Source organism: Oncorhynchus mykiss, chromosome 20, assembly GCF_013265735.2.
Source record: "Oncorhynchus mykiss isolate Arlee chromosome 20, USDA_OmykA_1.1, whole genome shotgun sequence".
Taxonomy (NCBI): domain Eukaryota; kingdom Metazoa; phylum Chordata; class Actinopteri; order Salmoniformes; family Salmonidae; genus Oncorhynchus; species Oncorhynchus mykiss.
In genome coordinates, this window is record NC_048584.1 from 36,493,808 (window position 1) to 36,508,052 (window position 14,245).

At 44.5% G+C, this 14,245-nt stretch overlaps 1 protein-coding gene across 1 annotated transcript in view; it reads left to right on the forward strand.

Moving 5' to 3' along the window:
- Positions 1-14,245, forward strand: part of LOC110499434 (syntaxin-binding protein 4) — a 103,701-nt gene that overhangs the window by 56,603 nt on the left and 32,853 nt on the right. Inside the window, exons 17-20 of the mRNA XM_036956294.1 lie at positions 1,841-2,026; positions 8,719-8,835; positions 9,369-9,418; positions 13,131-13,270. Coding sequence (XP_036812189.1) covers positions 1,841-2,026; positions 8,719-8,835; positions 9,369-9,418; positions 13,131-13,270 — 493 coding nt within the window. The remainder of the gene's footprint in view (positions 1-1,840; positions 2,027-8,718; positions 8,836-9,368; positions 9,419-13,130; positions 13,271-14,245) is intronic.

The window sequence follows — 14,245 nt, forward strand, 5'->3', positions numbered from 1 at the left end:
TGTCTCTACTCTAGTGCGTTGTCTCTACTCTAGTTCGTTGTCTCTACTCCAGTGCGTTGTCTCTACTCTAGTTCGCTGTCTCTACTGTAGCTAGTGAGTTGTCTCTACTCTAGTGCGTTGTCTCTACTCTAGTGCGTTGTCTCTACTCCAGTGCGTTGTCTCTACTCCAGTGCGTTGTCTCTACTCTAGTGCGTTGTCTCTACTCTAGTGCGTTGTCTCTACTCTAGTTCGTTGTCTCTACTCCAGTGCGTTGTCTCTACTCTAGTTCGCTGTCTCTACTGTAGCTAGTGAGTTGTCTCTACTCTAGTCTGTTGTCTCTACTGTAGCTAGTGAGTTGTCTCTACTCTAGTACGTTGTCTCTACTCCAGTGCGTTGTCTCTACTCTAGTCCGTGGTCTCTACTCCAGTGCATTGTCTCTACTCTAGTGCGTTGTCTCTACTCTAGTTCATTGTCTCTACTCTAGTGTGTTGTCTCTACTCTAGTGTGTTGTCTCTACTCTAGTGCGTCGTCTCTACTCCAGTGCGTTGTCTCTACTCTAGTTCGTTGTCTCTACTGTAGCTAGTGAGTTGTCTCTACTCTAGTCCGTTGTCTCTGTTGTAGCTAGTGAATTGTCTCTACTCTAGTGCGTTGTCTCTACTCTAGTGCGTTGTCTCTACTCTAGTGCGTTGTCTCTACTCCAGTGCGTTGTCTCTACTCTAGTCCGTTGTCTCTACTGTAGCTAGTGAGTTGTCTCTACTCTAGTCCGTTGTCTCTACTGTAGCTAGTGAGTTGTCTCTACTCTAGTTCGTTGTCTCTACTCCAGTGTGTTGTCTCTACTCTACTCTAGCGCGTTGTCTCTATTCTAGCTCGTTCTCTACTCTAGCGAGTTGTCTCTAGCTTGTGAGAATGACCTCAGAACACTTATCCTCCATCAATGAATGACCAGACAGCTAAAATCCTCGGGAAGAAGTGAATAATTGTTTTGAAGCAAAGTACCATTCAAACCGAGAAAATAATGTAGCATCCTGCTTTTTCATTGTTGTTCATTCTTTCTTTCGTTCATTCATTCCTTCCTTCCTTCCTTCCTTCCTCCTTTCGTTCGTTAATTCAAGCAGTAAAATGTTCCCTCACAATTTCAACATGCACTGAACCTTTGCCTATTGAATTTAATTTATTTTGGGACACAGACATATACAACAAAATGTACAATGTGGACCCAGAGGATATCACTTGAAAGTATTAATTAAGACGTTTGTTTCTAAAGGTGTTCTCGATGGTAAAAACAATGACACATATAATGACTCAAATAGAAGACAAAATTACGAACAACCATAAATACATACATTTATATTGACGTCCTAAAAAATGTGTCACTATTCACAGCACTTCTCCCTAACCTTAAAAATCAACCATATTCATTTCACATTAAAACAATCAATTCATTGCACATCACACCGATCCTTTAAATAAATACACCTGGCCAGCAGTAGGGGCACTGGAGTGGTTTCTCTTTCTTAGACAACCTTGTCTAAAATGAAAAACTTTGCCTGCTTTTTAAAGCTATTTTTATTTGCTTGATCTCCAAGGGAAGGCTATTCCATAGACAAATGCCTGTATGGAAAACGTGCTCCTCGCAGTACTGTTTACTCTTGGGATTTTACTAGACATAACACCAGCTCTGGTATTGGTTATAAGACCATATCAATGTGGTTTTTCATGTAACCTGGGCCACGATCATTTAAGATGTCAAACATATGATTTAAGTTTAAGTTGGTCCACTCTGGACTCAAGGCAACAAGTCCACCTCCCGGAACTCCTGTACCCCTGTTCCTGTTTAACTGTCCTCTCCTGTCGATGGTAGGAGGTCAAGTCTGGAGTTGAGGAGAGCCGTGCACTGCGGAGCAGGATCCACCTGTCTGAGGCAGCCCAGAAGCAGGCCAGGGGGATGGAGATGGATTATGAGGAGGTGATCCATCTCCTGGAGGCTGAGATAGCTGAGCTCCAGACCCAGAGGACAGAGCAGCCCGGCCAGTCCAGCCTGGTGCAGGTAACACAGACTGAGTCTCAAATCATACCCTTTAATCTCTAGATACAGCAGTGCACTACTGTAGACCAGAGCCAATACCCTACACAGTGCTATTATTGTTCATGTAGTGCACTACTGTAGACCAGAGCCAATACCCTACACAGTGCTATTATTGTTCATGTAGTCCACTACTGTAGACCAGAGCCAATACCCTAGACAGTGCTATTATTGTTCATGTAGTCCACTACTGTAGACCAGAGCCAATACCCTACACAGTGCTATTATTGTTCATGTAGTGCACTACTGTAGACCAGAGCCAATACCCTACACAGTGCTATTATTGTTCATTTAGTGCACTACTGTAGACCAGAGCCAATACCCTAGACAGTGCTATTATTGTTCATGTAGTCCACTACTGTAGACCAGAGCCAATACCCTAGACAGTGCTATTATTGTTCATGTAGTGCACTACTGTAGACCTGAGCCAATACCCTACACAGTGCTATTATTGTTCATGTAGTGCACTACTGTAGACCAGAGCCAATACCCTACACAGTGCTATTATTGTTCATTTAGTGCACTACTGTAGACCTGAGCCAATATCCTACACAGTGCTATGACCTCCTGGCGAAGATGTTTTTTTGTTGCTCTCTTCTGGTACTGTCTTTCCTTCTCTCTCTCCTTTTCATGTCATTCTCCTTTTCCTTTTTTTAGTGTGTTGCAGGACCTATAAACCCAGTCTGAGGTAACAGACTTCACTGTCCGTCCGTTTGTGTGTGGGGCCTATTAAACCTGTGCCCAGTCTGAGCTAACAGACTACATTCCCCTGTTGGAATGAATAACAGTCTACTCCTCGACCGCATGTATTATTAACATGTATCACATGCACGCTTAAATGTCTTACTGACGTCGGGAGCATGTATTAATAACATGTATCACATGCACGCTTAAATGTCTTACTGACGTCGGCGGCCACGGAGAACGAGAGCCCACAGTCCTTGGGAGCGCAATATGTCGGTGGCTCTGGGTTATCCTCAAAGTGGGCAAAGAAGGTGTTTAGTTTGTCCAGAAGCAAGATGTCCGCAACGACTCAACCACACGTATTATTAACTTGGTTTAAGGCAGGGATGAGGAACAAGCGGCCCGCGGCTCCCCTTTTGTAGGCCCGCAGATCCATTTCCAAAAACTGCTGTTGAGAGTTAGAATAGTAGAACACACAAGGTGCAACTAGCTCCAAAACTGCAACATTTCCTCAATGCCCCATGGCAAAATGTGTAGAATTGCAGGAAATTAACTCTAAAACGTTTTTCTCTTCGCTGTTGAGAGGGAGGCCGCTACAATGTTTTGCTTACTAGGCTAACTGACTGCGGTTGTGTGTACGCAGACCCGTGAGCTACTGCCCCATCGCTCCAGGTTCCTCCCTCTCCCCAGTGCTGCTAGGTAAAGTCCGCTCCAGGTTCCTCCCTCTCCCCAGTGCTGCTAGGTAAAGTCCGCTCCAGGTCCCTCCCTCTCCCCTCTGCTGCTAGGTAAAGTCTGTTCCAGGTCCCTCCCTCCCCTGTGCTGCTAGGTAAAGTCCGTTCCAGGTTACTCTTCTCCCCAGTGCTGCTAGGTAAAGTCCGCTCCAGGTTCCTCCCTCTCCCCTCTGCTGCTAGGTAAAGTCCGTTCCAGGTTCCTCCCCTCCCCTCTGCTGCTAGGTAAAGTCCGCTCCAGGTTCCTCCCTCTCCCCTCTGCTGCTAGGTAAAGTCCGCTCCAGGTTCTTCCCTCTCCCCTCTGCTGCGAGGTAAAGTCCGCTCCAGGTTCCTCCCTCTCCCCAGTGCTGCTAGGTAAAGTCCGCTCCAGGTTCCTCCATCTCCCCAGTGCTGCTAGGTAAAGTCCGCTCCAGGTTCTTCCCTCTCCCCAGTGCTGCTAGGTAAAGTCCGCTCCAGGTTCCTCCCTCTCCCCTCTGCTGCTAGGTAAAGTCCGCTCCAGGTTCCTCCATCTCCCCAGTGCTGCTAGGTAAAGTCCGCTCCAGGTTCTTCCCTCTCCCCAGTGCTTCTAGGTAAAGTCCGCTCCAGGTTCCTCCCTCTCCCCTCTGCTGCTAGGTAAAGTCCGCTCCAGGTTCCTCCCCTCCCCAGTGCTGCTAGGTAAAGTCCGCTCCAGGAGAACACACTCTTGTGGGGCCCTTGTGTTGTGGATCAGCGCAGTGGAGGTGTTGTTTCCTACCTTCAGCACCTGGGGGCGGCCCATCAGGAAGTCCAGGACCCAGTTGCACAGGGTGGGGTTCAGAACCAGGGTCCTGAGCTTAATGATGAGCTTGGAGGGTACTATGGTGTATTCCTCTTGTCCAGATGGGATAGGGCAGTGTGAGGTGCAATGGCGATTGCATCATCTGTGGATCTATCGGGGCGGTATGCAAATTGAGGTGCAGCTATGGTGTCAGGTAAGGTGGAGGTGATATGATCCTTAACAAGCCTCTCAAAGCACTTCATGATGACAGAAGTGAGTGCTACGGGTCGATAGTCATTTAGTTCAGTTACCTTTGCTTTCTTGGGTACAGGAAGAAGGGTGGGGATCTTGAAGCAAGTGGGTGCCTTCAGACTAAGATAGGGGGAGATTGAATATGTCCGTAAACACTCCAGCCAGATGGTCTGTGCATGCTTTGAAGACGCGGCTAGGGATACCGTCTAGACCTGCAGTCTTGTGAGGGTTAACACACTTAAATGTCTTACTCACGTCGGCCACGGAGAACGAGAGCCCACAGTCCTTGGGAGCGGACCATGACGGTGGGAATGTGTTATCCTCAAAGCGGGCAAGGAAGATGTTTAGCTTGTCCAGAAGCAAGACATTAATGTCTGCGATGAGGCTGGTTTTCCCTTTGTAATCCGGGATTGTCTGTAGACCCTGCCACATACAGTTGAAGTCGGAAGTTTCCATACTCTTAGGTTGGAATCATTAAAACTCTTTTTTCAACCACTCCACAAATTTCTTGTTAACAAACTATAGTTTTGGCAAGTCGGTTAGGACAACTACTTTGCGCATGACACAAGTAATTCTTCCAACAATTGTTTACAGACAGATTATTTCACATATAATTCACTGTTTCACAATTCCACTGGGTCAGAAGTTTACATACACTAAGTTGACTGTGCCTATAAACGTCTTGGAAAATTCCAGAAAAGTATGTCATGACTTCAGAAGCTTCTGATAGGCTAATTGACATCATTTGAGTCAATTTGAGGTGTACCTGTGGATGTATTTCAAGGCCTACCTTCAAACTCAGTGCCTCTTTGCTTGACATCATGGGAAAATCAAAAGAAATCAACCAACACCTCAGAATTTTTTTTGTAGACTTCCACAAGTCTGGTTCATCCTTGGGAGCAATTTTCAAACGCCTGAAGGTACCACATTCATCTGTACAAACAATAGTACGCAAGTATAAACACCATGGGACCACACAGCTGTCATACCGCTCAGGAAGTAGACACGTTCTGTCTCCTAGATATGACCGTACTTTGGTGTGAAAAGTGCAAATCAATCCCAGAACAACAGCAAAGGACCTTGTGAAGATGCTGGAGGAAACAGGTACAAACGTATCTATATCCACAATAAAACGAGTCCTATATCGACATAACCTGAAAGGCTTCTCAGCAAGGAAGAAGCCACTGCTCCAAAACAGCCATAAAAAAGCCATACTACAGTTTGCTACTGCACATGGTGACAAAGATCGTACTTTTTGGAGAAATGTCCTCTGGTCTGATGAAACAAAAATGAGCGGCCTTTCAGTTTGGCCATAATGACCATCGTTATGTTTGGAGGAAAAAGGGGGATGCTTGCAAGCCGAACAACACCATCCCAACCATGAAGCATGGGGGTGGCAGAATCATGTTGTGGGGGTGCTTTGCTGCAGGAGGGACTGGTGCACTCCACAAAATAGATGGCATCATGAGGATATATTGAAGTAACATCAAGACATCCATCAGGAAGTTAAAGCTTGGTTGCAAATGGGTCTTCCAAATGGACAATGACCCCAAGCATACTTCCAAAGTTGTGGTAAAATGGCTTAAGGACAACAAAGTCAAGGTATTAGAGTGGCCATCTCAAAGCCCTGACCTCAATCCTATAGAAAATTTGTGGGCAGAACTGAAAAAGCGTGTGCGAGCAAGGAGGCCTACAAACCTGACTCAGTTACACCAGCTCTGTCAGGAGGAATGGGCCAAAATTCACCCAACTTATTGTGGGAAGCTTGTGGAAGGCTACCCGAAACGTTTGACCCAAGTTAAACAATTTAAAGGCAATGCTAGCAAATACTAATTGAGTGTATGTAAACTTCTGACCCACTGGGAATGTGATGAAAGAAATAAAAGCTGAATCAAATCATTCTCTCAACTATTATTCTGAGATTTCACATTCTTAAAATAAAGTGGTGATCCTAACTGACCTAAAACAGGGAATTATGAAAAACTGAGTTTAAATGTATTTGGCTAAGGTGTATGTAAACTTCCTACTTCAATTGTTCGTGCCTGAGCCATTGAATTGTTTGTATTCTACCAAATTCCCAGTCACCTTGCCGTTAAATGAGGTGGTTTACGCTTTCAGTTTTGCGCGAATGCTGCCATCAAACCCATTGGTTTGGGTTTTAATAGTCACAGTGGGAACAACATTCCCTCTGCACTTCCTTGATGAACTCAGTCACCGTGTCCGTGTATACGTTAACGTTAATGTTATTCTCCCTTGCCTATAGCAAGGGAGAAGCAGAATGTAGTCGTGATCTGATTTGCCGAAGGGAGGGCCTTGTAGCCATCCCGGAAGGGAGAGTAACAATGGTCGAGATTTTTTGTAGCATGAGTACTACAACCAATGTGTTGATAAAACTTCGGTAGCGTTTTCCTCAAATTTGCTTTGTTATGATCCTGAGCTACAATAAATACTGCCTCGGGATATGTGGTTTCCAGTTTGCACAAAGTCCAATGTAGTTCCTTGAGGGCCGTCGTGGTATCGACTTGAAGGGGAATATACACGGCTGTGACTATAACTGAAGATAATTATTTTGGGAGGTAATTTGGTCGACATTTGTTTGTGAGATATTCTAGGTCGCCTGATCAAAAGGACTTCTGTTCCTGTACGTTATCACAATCACACCATGAGTTGTTAATCATGAAACATGCACCCTCGCCTTTCTTCTTCCCGGAGAGTTCTTTATTCCTGTCTGTGTGATGTACTGAGAACCCAGTTGGCTGTATGGACGGGGAGAGTATATCCGGAGAGAGCCATGATTCCGTGAAACAGAGAATGTTACAGTCCCTGATGTCTCTCTGGAAGGAAACCCTCGCCCTGAGCTCTTGTACTTTATTGTCCAAGGACTGAACATTAGCGAGTAAAATACTCGGAAGCTGTGGATGGTGTGTACGCCTCCTGAGTCGGACTTGAAGTCAATTCTGAATACCTCTTTTCCGCCAGTGGCGTCTTGAAGCGGCCTCTGAGTTCAATAATCTGGGGGGTACGAACAAAAGATCCAATTCGGGAAAGTTGTTTTTCTGTTCGTAGTGCTGGTGAATTACTGTAGCTCCGATATCTAAAAGTTTTTTTCCGGCTGTATGTAATAACAAAAAAGTTCTGGCCTTATAATGTACATACAAAAAAACTAAATTCTGCAAAGTTGCTAAGAAACTGGAAGCTAAGCTGCCATGTCTGTCGGCGCCATCTTCCAGGTCCCTCCCTCGCCCCTGTGCTGTGCTAAGCAAAGCTCCTGGTTTTCCCCTTTACCTGCTAGGATTCCCTGCTTCCCTGTGTGAGTAAAATAAGTTCAAACTTCTCCCTCATTCTTAACATCATCTCCTCTCCTTGCTTTTCCTTTCTCTCCTGTCACTCCCCACCCTTCCTTACTGTGTGAGTCCCCTCCAGATCTCCAATCCTCATGTACGTGAAACCACTCCAGGTTTTCTCTCTGTCCTGTTCAGTAAAAGTGGGTCAGCATTTGACTTGTATTATTCAGGACCAGAGCTGCTCCTGCTGCATCATTAATGTATTGATGTTGAAGCTCAGTGACGTTCATTTAATGTTGTCAGGTTATTTGTACTGATCTGGCTAGCGACCAGTACCTGGACCATGATTACATCACCAGTCACTCTTTTGGCACTCAGAGTACATACAGTAGTATAGTACGTCAATGGAAAAGTGTTTATAAACAAACAAAGTAGTATCACACTTTAAGCAGTCACAGAAAAGTCAATAGATTAGTTTGCAATAGTTTATAAAAAATAATAAACTATCATCAATGAATGACACTTTATTGAAAATGTCACTATTGAAAATTAGGGCTGTAAAAAAACATGTTTTATTGTGTTCATAGCAGGATTTGCTGTGGTTCATCAAGATTAATCGCAAATTCAGAATTTGCTCAAATTGAGCTGTAATTTAAGATTCTTTATACAAAAAGCATTACAAGAATATTGACAACTTGATTTTGTCCAAAGTAACAGATAAAAAAATCAGGTAAATTGATAAAGCACGCTTTCATTAACCTCAATGTCAACTTGTTTTCAGTGTATTTTCTACACTTCCAGACAATGCGATTAGTCACGATAAAATAAAATAATTGTGCACTAAAATACAAAAAATTAACTGAGTAGCTATGACAGCCCTACTGAAAATACAGCCAATCTTTCAACTTGAAAACTCATCCAGATGTAGGCAAGCTGACGACCTGATCTCTGTGTTGTTGTCCTTTCTGATAGGATGAGACAGAGGAACTGAAGAAGAGAGTGGCCGTTCTGGAGTGTCAACTAAGGAAGAACGAGGAGGCCAAAAAGGGTTTTGAGGTGTCCATGGGTAAACTGCTCAACTTCGTGGAGGTACAGTGCCTAGTGAAAGTTTACACACCCCTTGCAGTCTTCACATTTTGCGGCCTTAAAATGACATCTAAGGATGCTCTATTTTTATTTGAAAAAGAAAATGTGTCTGTGTCTTTGAGTATTTTTTAAATACATACCAATAATTTCCAACTGTATTTGAAAATAAATATCAAAATAAAAAACATCAAGTACTTACTTTGAAATGCATGTGAATGTCATTGAAATATCTTAAATAGTATTTATTCCCAGATCTGATAAATAGGCTTGTGGTGTTCAGAAATGTGGTCTCATCGTATGTGTCCCAAATGGCACCCTATTCTCTTTATAGTGCCCTAATTTTGACAAGAGCCATGTATGGGCCCTATGTATGGGCCCTATGCATGGGCCCTATGCTTGGGCCCTATGCTTGGGCCCTATGCTTGGGCCCTATGTATGGGCCCTGGTCAAAAGTAGCACACCATATAGGAAATAGAGTATTGGAGACAGCTGCCAACTCACAAATAATACTAATCTTGTCATTCCTTCCCGGTCAGAATGTCCAAGACTTCCTCATTGAAAATCAAGGACCTGTGAAGAGCTTCAGGTAAGAATGTCTATGGTGCTCAGTAGGAATAGAGTGAACATTAATAAAAATGTCTGCCTCCGTCCTTTCCCTTTCAAAAGCCGGCTGTCTTTCTGAGCATCTCATTCATTCATTGTATACAGGAAACCGTTAATGGGTTATGGTGACATTAGATTGCAGCGAGTGATGCACAAAAATATGACATTTAACTTGTTGCTAGTAGCAACAGTTGGCAGACAGCAGATCTCTGACCAAGTCTATTTACTCCTAATTGTAAAGACAAGCATAAAAGCTTTTTTTTAAATTTTTTAACAGACCATTTTTCCTGAACCTTTTCAGTTAATGAGACAGCATGTTATTCTATATAATCCCATCAGTTTTACTAAACTGTGTGTCTATAAAGACCCAGTATGTAAGACCTCCTGTAACTTCTCTTCGCGTGTGTGTGCGGGAGTGTGTGCGGGAGTGAGTGTGTGTGTGTCTAGCAGTCTCTAACAAATTCCAATCTCCAATCTAAGATCTCCTGCAGCTTTCCTTTGTGTTTATGCGTGTCTTCATCTATCCCTGTGTGTCTGTGTGTCTGCTCCTGTGTGTGTCTACTCCTGTGTGTGTCTGCTCCTGTGTGTGTCTACTCCTGTGTGTGTCTGCTCCTGTGTGTGTCTACTCCTGTGTGTGTCTGCTCCTGTGTGTGTCTACTCCTGTGTGTGTCTACTCCTGTGTGTGTCTGTGTGCCTACTCCTGTGTGTGTCTTCATCTATCCGTGTGTGTGTGTCTGTGTGCCTGCTCCTGTGTGTGCCTGCTCCTGTGTGTGTCTACTCCTGTGTGTGTCTTCATCTATCCGTGTGTGTGTGTCTGTGTGCCTGCTCCTGTGTGTGCCTGCTCCTGTGTGTGTCTACTCCTGTGTGTGTCTTTATCTATCCGTGTGTGTGTGTCTGTGTGCCTGCTCCTGTGTGTGCCTGCTCCTGTGTGTGTCTACTCCTGTGTGTGTCTTCATCTATCCGTGTGTGTGTGTCTGTATGCCTGCTCCTGTGTGTGTCTACTCCTGTGTGTGTCTACTCCTGTGTGTGTCTACTCCTGTGTGTGTCTACTCCTGTGTGTGTCTGTGTGTCTGCTCCTGTGTGTGTCTGTGTGCCTGCTCCTGTGTGTGTCTACTCCTGTGTGTGTCTTCATCTATCCGTGTGTGTGTGTCTGTATGCCTGCTCCTGTGTGTGTCTACTCCTGTGTGTGTCTACTCCTGTGTGTGTCTGTGTGTCTGCTCCTGTGTGTGGCTGTGTGCCTACTCCTGTGTGTGTCTACTCCTGTGTGTGTCTGTATGCCTGCTCCTGTGTGTGTCTACTCCTGTGTGTGTCTACTCCTGTGTGTGTCTTCATCTATCCGTGTGTGTGTGTCTGTGTGTCTACTCCTGTGTGTGGCTGTGTGCCTACTCCTGTGTGTGTCTACTCCTGTGTGTGTCTGTATGCCTGCTCCTGTGTGTGTCTGTGTGCCTGCTCCTGTGTGTGTCTACTCCTGTGTGTGTCTACTCCTGTGTGTGTCTACTCCTGTGTGTGTCTGTGTGCCTACTCCTGTGTGTGTCTGTATGCCTGCTCCTGTGTGTGTCTACTCCTGTGTGTGTCTACTCCTGTGTGTGTCTACTCCTGTGTGTGTCTACTCCTGTGTGTGTCTGTGTGCCTACTCCTGTGTGTGTCTGTGTGTCTACTCCTGTGTGTGTCTGTGTGTCTACTCCTGTGTGTGTCTGTGTGTCTACTCCTGTGTGTGTCTGTGTGCCTGCTCCTGTGTGTGTCTACTCCTGTGTGTGTCTACTCCTGTGTGTGTCTACTCCTGTGTGTGTCTGTGTGCCTACTCCTGTGTGTGTCTGTGTGCCTACTCCTGTGTGTGTCTGTGTGTCTACTCCTGTGTGTGTCTGTATGCCTGCTCCTGTGTGTGTCTACTCCTGTGTGTGTCTACTCCTGTGTGTGTCTACTCCTGTGTGTGTCTGTGTGCCTACTCCTGTGTGTGTCTGTGTGTCTACTCCTGTGTGTGTCTGTGTGTCTACTCCTGTGTGTGTCTGTGTGCCTACTCCTGTGTGTGTCTGTGTGCCTACTCCTGTGTGTGGCTGTGTGCCTACTCCTGTGTGTGGCTGTGTGCCTACTCCTGTGTGTGTCTACTCCTGTGTGTGTCTGTGTGCCTACTCCTGTGTGTGGCTGTGTGCCTACTCCTGTGTGTGGCTGTGTGCCTACTCCTGTGTGTGGCTGTGTGCCTACTCCTGTGTGTGTCTTCATCTATCCGTGTGTGTGTGTGTCTGTGTGCCTACTCCTGTGTGTGTCTTCATCTATCCGTGTGTGTGTGTCTGTGTGCCTACTCCTGTGTGTGTCTTCATCTATCTGTGTATGTGTGTCTGTGTGCCTACTCCTGTGTGTGTCTGTGTGCTTACTCCTGTGTGTGTCTTCATCTATCTGTGTATGTGTGCGTTTGACCCAGGCACCTCTGCAGGACCCATATCGGTGGGTAGGTGTGTAATGAGGGACCCTGTAGACAGCAGAACCCATTTAGTAGAGTTCTCCTCTCGTCTGCTACTTATCCAACAGGATGGAGTAGAGCTCTGAATCAAGCATCAGACTCAGCTGAATGATAATTAACAGTTGTGAAGGGTCCCACATGGTTTCTGAGTCATTCCACGAAATGAGTTCCTTTTTGGTCCCTTTTGATATTTCAAGTAGAAATTGTGCACCAATAAAAGCCTGTTATATTAAATGAAGTGATCTTTACTATAGACTAGATGGAGAATTCAATCAATCAGATGTTTTATATGAATAAAGGCTGAAGTACCAAAATGTCCCTCTGTCAAAGCTGTCACTTCTAGGAAGATTTTAACCCACTCAATCCCAACATTACTCCAAGTTGAACCATCATTGTAAAGCCTTAGTTATTTTTGTTGCATTGACAGTCATTTCTGAAGATTGTTATTTATTTAATGTGATCAGTAATTCATTTACATCTGCCCTTCATGGTAAGGTCCACTCTGTTACGTTGTCTGAACTCTCATTTTAATATGGTGAAACTATTCCCTTTTAAAATAATCTAAAGATGCATTGAGTCTAACGACTCCGGGATGGTGGCCTTCTAGGCAGAGTTGCAAAGAAAAAGCCATCTCTCAGACTTGTCAATAAAAAGAAAAGATTAAGATGGGGAAAATAACACAGACACTGGACAGAGGAACTCTGCCTAGAAGGCCAGCATCCCGGAGTCGCCTCTTCACTGTTGACGTTGAGACTGGTGTTTTGCCGATACTATTTAATGAAGCTGCCAGTTGAGGTCTTGTGGGGCGTCTATGCATAATCTGAGTTTTGGAGTGTGACCCTGGCAATCCGAAAGAAAATGGTGCCGTCTGGTTTGCTTAATATATGGAATTTGAAATCATTTAGACTTTTACTTTTGATACTTAAGTACATTTCAGCAATTACATGTAATTTGATACTTAGAACCAAATACTTTTATACTTTTACTTAAGTAGTATTTTACTTGGTGACTTTAACTTTTACGAGAGTAACTTTCTATTAAGGTATCTATACTTTTACTCAAGTATCACATTTGGGTACTTTTTCCACCACTGTGCCTAAGTTTGCTAATCTTGCCAATGAAAAAAAATCTAAATATTGCCCCCTTGCTAGATTGACAAATACAGCCATGCTTAAAACAGTGTAAAAATACATGTCAACTTGAAAGTTTAACTCTATACCTGTGTGTGTCTCTGCAGCTCCGGTGACGTGAAGGCTGGAGCCTCCTCTCAGCCCTTGGGAGCCCGGGCGGGGAAGAAGTCCCAGTGGACAGCCGCCACACTAACCGCGGAGGCTAAAGAACTCACACGGACTGTTAGCGCCATTCTGGAGGTGGAGTGTAAGTGATCTATCATCTCGACTCACTGCATGCCTGCATGTCGTCTCTATCCCTGGTCTAGCATGCAATTCCAATCAGCTCAACAGACACCGAATCACCTCCATAGTTCTGAAACCAACCAAAAACCAACTGGATAACAGACACCAAACCAACCAAATTATGTCCATAGCTACTAAGCTAACCAAAATCAACCAGCTCAACAGACCTCAAACAATCTAGTTACTAAGCCAACCAAAACCAACCGGATAACAGACACCAAGCCATCTTTGTAGTTACTATACACGTCTCAATGGCCATCTTTTAGTTGAGTGGCCTGTAAGAAAATGATGGACATCCTTGTACCTAAGGATCAGACAACAGAATGAGACCGTAAAGCAGCTAAGCTACTTTGAGAAGTTCAGTCTCTGTGTCCAGTGGAGTTGAATGAACCAGAGACTAATTGTTCCGTAGTTACTCGTGTTTTCTCTGTAGTCATCGTCTAGTGGACGGACAGAATGATCTTTCATTCAACATGAAATGTAGTGTTGATGATGTTCGCAATGTTCGACTTCCTATAGATTTGTGTTTTGAATCAAATAATTGTTTTCAGAATTGTACCAGTGTATCTAGAAATGTACAATAAGACCGTAGTCAATACAAAAAACATCCTCATACATGCACCTGATCAAGTCAGTCGCTAACCATACTGTAGCCCTGAATGTAGTGGGATGGGAGAAAGCCAAGTACATCAAAAGGGGGAAAACCTTCCACATCGGGACATAATAACTCCACGGGGAACGAAAACAGAAGCGAAGAAGATGATTGAGAGGAAGAGGGGTTAGATACTGATGTCGTCATTACTAACAAGATTCTTCAGGAATTACAATATTCAGCATCTGGACCAGGAGCCATATGGGAGCAAACTGTTTCCGATTGTTCAATTCAGTTCTAATTGGTGTCAGGTTGTGAGCAGGGTGAGAAGTTTTTATTTATTTA